Genomic DNA, 8,350 nt, shown 5'->3' on the forward strand with positions numbered 1-8,350 from the left:
AACTGCATAAGGGAAAAATAATAATTAATGCCTAGGAAAACACAACAGCAGCAAAGCAAATAATCTTGGCCACTACCCAGTCATGGCAATCCTTGGTGTCGTCTGTGGTCTCTGATGCCATTGTCCTGTCTTTTTCTTGTCTCTGCTCTCCCATTGTGCCACTGGCAAGGAGTTGAGAAGTTAGTCCATTACTTCTCTGACAAAGCGTGGTACAGTACAATTTCAGATTTTTTCCTACCATAATCACTTTTTGTTTTTGTTTCTCTTCTTCCAGTTTGCATGATGCATGTCAGAGCGTGCATGAGATTACAGGCATGTTACAGATGGCTCCATTTTCATCTTTCCTTTTAACTTTTAAAGTGTATTTAATAAGCCATTGCGTTCCCCAGAAAATAATTCTAGGTAATTCTTGTGTGTGTTATGCAGTAACATTTTTACACTTTAGAACGTTTCTTGATTTCTGCTTTACATACCATGACATATTTTTATTCAGTCAGGACTTTACATTTTGGCCATTATCATTTTGCTAGTAATTCTAGAACGAGAATGCTGATTAAAAACTGGCATGGCTGCTTTTCCTTAGGCTAATGCTAAAGAGGTTTGAGGTGGTATGAGACAGTAAAGATGAAGTGTTTTTTCAATGTTCAGTGTTTCCTCCATTGCGTCACTGTGGAACCACCTCTTTCCAGAAATACTACTCCACAGTGTGGCTTGATGTCTTAAAAGTAGATAAAATCAGTTAAGAAGGAGCAGGGCATCCAGGATAATTCTAGTAACTGAATGATAGTGTTGAATCTGTCTGTGGAGTTTTACAATACAGTAAGACTTAAAATAATCATCTGGTTACATTACATATGATGAAAACCTGTGAATTCAGAAACTACCTAAGTAACACAGAATAATAAAGTTTTAATGCTATGTTTTAAATTATGTCAGTTTGAAGTCTGCCTTTGCCATTTGCTAAAGTATGTGGCATTTTGACATGTTACTTTTAACTTCTTTAAACCTCAGTGGACTCATTTACAAAAAGTTACCTTCCACAATACCTTCACTCTACAGTCTCAGGGGAATTAGTGATCATGCATGCAAACTAAAGAGTTTGGGCGTCTGCTATTGGAAAGAAAGAAAAAAACTCATCTCTCAGAGCCTGGAATATGATATTTCCTAGGTATGTAATGTGGCAGGCATTGTAGTAAGCAATTGCATACATATTATTTATTATTTATAATAATTCTATGAGGTAGAGATACTAGTATTAACCTCATTTTATAAATCATGAAATTCATTTCAGGGCAGTGAGATCATTTGCCCAGTATCTCACCAAGAGTAAAGGGGTAGATCCAAGACTCAAAGTCAGAGCAGTCTGACTCCAAAAGCTGTGATCCTATACTGTGTCAGACTAGCTCTAAACTTTAAAGTATCTTGCACATCCTCACTCTAGTTCTTATTTCCAGGAAGGCAAGGAAAGGAATCTTGATTTCTGTCATATAAGATATGGCTGCTATTAATTTAAAACATTTAAATATAACTGACAGTATGGAACTTTGCATTTGAAATGTAGAAACCTCATTCTATAGCAACTAATTTATTATTGTGTTGCTAAAGAACTTGTTTTCTCTTAAAGACCCAGTTGTAAAATAGCTGTATTTTAATTTTTTTATACCTCTATATTAATGCGCATAAGGTGACATGTACTAAGCACTTACTATAAGTTAATGACACCTGTGCTAAATGTTTCACTTATGTAATCATATTTAATCCCTAGTCTTCAAGTAAAAAACAAAAGAAACATTTGATGACTAAGCTTGTAGATCATTAGGAGAGGTACTTGTGTTCAAATTAACGTATAATTAATCTTTCCTGTTATCCTTCTAAATATGGATTATTAAGTTAACACTAAACCTGTTGGAGAAAACAGTATTTTCCTTTTATTGGGTTCCTTTTTTTTTTTTTTTGCCATCCTGGGGTTTGAACTCAGGGCCTGGTGCTTGCTTAGCAAGTGCTCTACCACTTGAACCATGCCCCCAACTCTTTTTTGCTTTAGTTTGTTTTTCAGATTGGGTCCTGGGCTTTTGCCCAGGCCTGGCCTCAGACCATGATCAACCTACTTCCTCTTCCTGCATAGCTGGGATTACAAGAATGCACTGTGATTCTGACTCTCACTTTTAATTGGTTTTTATTTAATCATTAATATTCCATTATTGACCTAAAAGGAAAGTATCACTTTGGTAATTTGTGGCCAAAAGAAGCCATTTTTGAATATATAAGTAATAGTCCCCCAATACTAATTTTTGTAGCAAGTATTTATTTAAAGCCCATTAAGTGCCAAATAATAGGAATATCAACTACAACAAAAATGATAAAGCATGGACATGCATGTAAGCAGCTCATGGCCTCTGGTTACTTTGTAAGCAATGCTGAGTAGGCATTTCAGATTATCAGTAAAGATGACTGTCAACCCTTTGCACAACACACCAGTAGTGCCTGTTGCTGGTATTTGACCTTGGCACATATCTCTGGGGCTGGCATTACATGTTGAAGCTTTAGCAACAACCCCCTTTTTATGTTGCGAGGACAGAGTGCTTAAAACTCCACTCATTTGTGAGTATAGGGAAGATGGTGGAGTCCCCTTGTGGTGGGGGTATTCTTCTGGGTCTTGTAGGCTGCTGAGACTGTGACATGTATTAATTGGTAGGCAACTTCCTCAGAGACCACCTCTGAACACAGGGAAGTACCTCAAATATCCCATCTCAAATCTTTTTCAATATCCCCAGTTTTTCTGCCAATATCCTGATTTTACAGTGTTACAGATTGTCACTTGACCTGTTGACAGTAACTTACTACCTGGCTCTAGGCTGTTTTGATACAGTTTCCTCCCTTTTAGTTATGTTTCTGATTCCAAAGCGATGATTCTAAAATATACATTGCATTTAAAACTTTTGCTTAACATTCATCAGTAGCTCTCATCATCTACATCAGCCTGACATGAGTTCCTTTTGGAGCTGGCCTTGCCTTTCTCCCCTCCGGCAGTGTTCTCTGTACAGTCTGACAATTTGAAATGATCAGAGCACTCCATGCCCTTTTGCCTCTCTGGCTGCATGTACTGGCCTGCTACACAGTTTGTTTATGTGGCAAACTCTTACTCACCCTTTGCGAACATTTAGCACAGAGGAACTGTGAACTCTGCTTAAGCAGAGGAACAAGGTTGTTTTCAGCTCCAGGCTCATAACAGACATTTAAGAAATGAGTAAAAAATAATATGATAATAAAAAAGATGAATAGCCTTCTATGTTCCTTTCTCTGTTATTATTATTCATGAGAATATGGAATTTTTATATTTAAATTCACTCTAAAGATGTGTAAAAGACTTTTTAATGGCCATAGAAGCGGTAGTGGATGATGCAAAATATATTGTTAACATCTTACCTTTATGTGAGTGTTTAGAATTTGGGGAAATCGTAGTGTAAATAATAAGCTATCAAAACACATCTGTTTTGTTTGCTAGTAGATAGGCGTAGCTTGTTACTCAATTTGTCAGCAAGTAATTAGTGACAGTTCAGTCCTTTGTGGTAACCTTTTTCACATCGTTTTCCATGTGTTAGAAGCAAGTTGCCTACTTGGTCCCTCAGATTATAGTCATTTCTTACTCTTCTTGAAAGAGGCTTTTTTCTTCACAATAGAGGAATTAATTTCCCAAACTATAATTTTCAAATAAATGATAAAACATGATATTTACTTGCAGATAGGGAAATTATATCTACTACTAAAATTAATTTTTAATAAAATTATACAACTACATTATTTAGCCTTGAAATCACTCATTTATTCACTGTAATTACTGATAATCTAGACTATTATTTGTATAACTGTTCAGTTTAATTCCTCTCAGTTAAAAGATTGAACATGTTATTCTTAAAACCTAGTCATTCTCCAGTTCTTAGTATTTGAAAGGAGCCTCATCACATTTAATAGAAGCAGCATATCTTTCTGACATTTATCACTAGGTCACAGTGAACCCTTTCTGGAGGTTTGCTTGTCCTATAATCAGTTTATTAGTTAATTAGGAAGTCACACCTTTTAATGCTTCACATGATACCACATATTTATACCTTTTTGTCCCTAGTGGCAATAGGTATATTACAACAAAGTCATTTTTTGTCACTGATTTTTCAAGTCTTAAAGTGCTTTAACTTGGAATAAGAATACTTTACTGTGTTAAAAGGTAAAAGGAGTTGAAACTGGAATGCAAGTCCTTGTGTAGCCAGCCTGTTTAATGCTGCCCCTTCTCCTTGTTTCTCCCCACCACCTCTGGTAGATTTTGATTTCCTTAATATGGCCCTTCTCTATTTTCCCACAAATCTTTCCAAGGTTTGTGATCAGTTTTGCGTTGTCATTTTTTTTCTGGGGAACTCCAAAGAGACTTTATTGAATTAATTAGTATTGATTTTATTTTATTATCTTGCACATTATTCACCTCTGTGGTAATCTATTGTGACGAAGCCCAGTGTCTTTAAAGTCTGGGATATTTAGCTTGAGTTAAAAACTGACTTGGCTCATTTATTTTAAACATTATGCCATAAAATTTAATGTAAACTAAATATACAGATTAATTCTGAATAGACATAGTCTTGACCATCAGGCTGGATATCCTTCTAGAGTCACGAAGAGCCTATTCTCAGACATTTCCAACCATGCCACAATCTATGCCTAAACCTAGGGCAGCCACTTTTGTGCTGGTCAAAGGAGTGAAAGAACACAAATGATACAGTAAAATGGGTCTTCCCCTTCTGTTGGAGACATTATCTCTAGACATTAGAGACAAACCTACACAGTAGGTTTAGCAAAAAAACAGTGGATTAGCAAAAAAGTTATTAGTGCAAAATGATCCTTTAAAATTCACATTTCAAAGCTCTTTTCCAAACTCTTTGACATTTTAGCCTGTATTATTTAATAGAAAGTGTGCATGAAAGAGAGAAAGAGAATGATTGTCAATTGTAGCAGCTCAACTCTGTATCAGGAAAGGCCCCATATATTGTAACTACTTGGGCCACTGAATAGCTTTAAGATTCAGATTCTTTTAACTAAATGCCAAAAAGTAGTGGAAATCACATGTTTCCTCTGATTTTTGTAGAAGGTAACCACACAGTGAGCTGTAGAGAAATACATGTGAGACACATTGGCCTTAAGAACCTTGCTATTGTGGGACTTTGTGCTTTAGTTCTAGGTCCAGGCAGTTTTGGATTTGTGTTGCTCTCAGCTGTCACTCAAAAGTTGATGGGGAGGCAGTGTTAGGGATTGAACCCCAGCAGTACTAGGCATTGTATATACTAGTGAAGCACTGCAGTACAAATCTACACCCCCATCATTTTTAATTTTACTAAATGAATGCTCACTGTGTCAGCCATAACGATAATGAGCCAGAACAAATAAACTTTGAAAACATTTTATTCTGGACTTTTTAACAAGTATATTAGAAGTAGGCTAGGATTAGTTAAGTGTATTGACCTATTTTTGCTCAAGTCATTAATTAGCATTTCACAAAAACTGACAATAAGATCTTCATTCTAAACCTTGTTTATCTGCTGGTGATTCTAGTTCTTGACAGAGGTACAATACTTGATAATGTAGTACACAGCTCATATAAAGAACTCTACAGTGGGTGATATTCTGAAGGTTACCATTAAATCTGAGTGCTACTTGTGGAGATTAAAGCAAAGTGCTATGGAAATTATCCTCTCAGGTGTTCCTGTAGATAAAGTTGTAAATACTTAATGAATCTATTAAGGCAGGAATTTCTCTTTGTACAATGAATCAGTACTTAAGGTTTTCCTTTCCCCTGTTTAATTTTGGATCTTGTTTAATGTTCACTGCCTGTATCATTTTTTGTTTGCATTATCACTTTTATATCTGTGTCATGAATTTGCTTGAATTGCAATTCATTTTTTACTTCTAATAAAACTCACATACTTCAGTATTAAAGCATAGTAAGTACCAACACAGCCTAATTACAACTTAGCTTACATTAAATCTGGGTGCATTTTTAAGATAGATTGTTAATACTGTTTTTAATTTTAACAGCCTCAAGTACTACAGCCTTCCAGCAGCCTTCCCAGATCCACAGACCACACCCAGGGAAAACTAACAAGGCCACAACATATCGAGGCCCACAGTGAATGTGCAGTCCAGGTTATGCATAAGGGTGGTTCACATTCAGATGGAAGCTTTACACATGGCTTGCAACAAGAAAGTAACTATGGTTTAGAAGACCGGCCTTTTTCCTCAAGCCCACAGTTCAAGATGGATGTGGTGAAGAGTACACCTTCTGAAATGAACTTGAACATGACCGTAAATGCTCAAGAGCCTTATCACTTGGCAAAGAATCAAATTAGTGAGATGCAGTTTATACCTGCTTCTCTTCAGACACCTCCCCAGTCAAGTACAGTAGATCAGCCTAAGAGAGTTGGAAGAGAGCAGTCTTCACTGGTGGGCTACCCATCGCAGCCCAAGTCCTTGCATTTTTTAAAGCCATCTATCTTGAGTTCTTTGGTACCTCCTCCAGATTCTGAATCATCTCCAAGTAGGACTCCCACTTGTAAGAAATCACCAATAATCACACCATGTAATTCAGCAAAACTTCAACCAACATCTAGTCAAACAAATCTTGCAAATAATCTGAATCTGAAAGCATCTAAGCTCCGCCCCCCTTCCAGCTCTTTCAAACAAAAACAAATAAGCAGCCCCGGACTAGAGCCTCAAAACTTCCAGGCCAAGACAAACATTCCAAGGCCACTAACACGGCAAAAAGAAATCGTGCAGAATCCAAATGGCAATTTGCATTCTGGGGATTGTTTGGCCTCTAATCGATGTTCTCGTCTTCCTAAGCCAAAGATACATTAAGTGTATAGCCATCACCTGCCAATTTGTTTTTTTTTTTTTAAAAACCAACCTGTTCTGTAATAGCTTTATGTGCAGTTTGCCATCATGTTGGAGGTTCCATCGAAAGCCTGCAAATCTTAAAATTAAAATGTGGAAGCTTCTATTAAGTTTGGCTCTTCTATTTTACACCTTGGTTGAAGTATATACTATTTAAGTATCCTTGTCTCAGGTAAACACAGAAGTTTGCTTTCCCCATCTCAGAGGCCCAGCATGGTCTCTGCTCATGCTGTCCCTTCTGCACATCAGAAGAATCACCATGTTTCCCTTAGCAGGCAAGAAGTGTGCTTTGCTGACCGAGTTCTTCTGTGGTCTGTGTTAACTGTGATTATCAGAACTCCCCCCCACCCCCCGGCTTATTCCTCCTGTGAATATGGCTACTATTTTAACTAAAGATATGATAATGGAAGATGGTACTCTTTAAGCAGAGTTCTGGCCAGTGTTTTGTATATTGAAAAGGTCTATGCAAAAGCTTTGTGGTGAATAAAGATCAGGCTTTGAGTGGGAAGTCCATGTAAGTTTTATTTCTCCTTGCTTAGGATCTGCAAGCTAGTCTTACTGTTTATTCATTTTCCAGACAGATTCCCTAGGCTGACAGTATTATTATATATGAACCAGTTATTTGCTTTCTTTGATATCTTGTTTCTCTCATACAAACATACCATTTGTGCTTGTACTGGGTAAATTTGGAGAGCTTGAGGTACACCTTGAAACCTGTGCCTAAGGTGTATCCATTTGTAACCTATGTTGGTGCTAGAGTCTTACTGGCAATTCAGTTTTGAACGATATAGGGTTATGGATCCATCATAGCTGCTTTAAGGTTCTGCAGCATATATTTTAAATTGTCTTTATTGTAATATTTATATTTATTGACTTTCTGCTAATATAAGACCAGAATAATGGACTTGAAATATTTGCACAAAAATTTGATGGTACATAAGTATCCTATGCATAGGGATTTAAAGCTTATTTTCTGTAACAAAATAAGTTAGAATTGAGAAAATTATAAATTTAAGTAAGACTATCCTGACAAAGTTAGAATTCATAATAGTTTTGCTTTTCTGAATTTCCTAGGTTTCTCTTTTCTGTTGATACATATTTGAATGACAGTTTCTTAAAAAGTAGATTTGGCAAGAAAAAGAATTGTAGATGGGAAATTGAATTTAATTAAAAGGTATTTCAAAGGGAATATGCTTATTTATTTTAATATGCTATGGAAGGTAGCTGTGGAACCTCCAAGCAACCATGTGCAAAAACCCAATCATGCTGCAGGCCATTGTCAGACAGTTCAGTAAATTTGCTTTCTGTTCTCCCAAATCATGTCATCTTTAGGCTGGTCATTCCCAGCTGATTTAATTGGAATTAATATTTTCAGACAGAGTTGATTAGCTGACCAAAAATATGTCAAAAGGAGTTG

At 36.4% G+C, this 8,350-nt stretch overlaps 1 protein-coding gene across 7 annotated transcripts in view; it reads left to right on the forward strand.

The window, feature by feature from the left end:
- Ccser2 (coiled-coil serine rich protein 2) overlaps positions 1–7,043 on the forward strand; it is a 152,116-nt gene extending 145,073 nt beyond the window's left edge. For 3 of the 7 annotated variants that reach the window (XM_020185045.2, XM_074079327.1, XM_074079328.1), the window contains one exon: positions 6,079–7,043. In XM_020185045.2, the coding sequence (XP_020040634.2) occupies positions 6,079–6,897 (819 nt within the window). In that variant the 3' untranslated portion in view covers positions 6,898–7,043. Of the gene's footprint in view, positions 1–169; positions 210–6,078 lie in introns of all 7 variants that reach the window. The other 4 variants (XM_074079322.1, XM_074079323.1, XM_020185043.2 and 1 more) reach the window with 3 other exon arrangements.
- The last annotated feature ends 1,307 nt before the right edge of the window (positions 7,044–8,350 follow it).

This window comes from Castor canadensis, chromosome 7, assembly GCF_047511655.1.
Source record: "Castor canadensis chromosome 7, mCasCan1.hap1v2, whole genome shotgun sequence".
Taxonomy (NCBI): domain Eukaryota; kingdom Metazoa; phylum Chordata; class Mammalia; order Rodentia; family Castoridae; genus Castor; species Castor canadensis.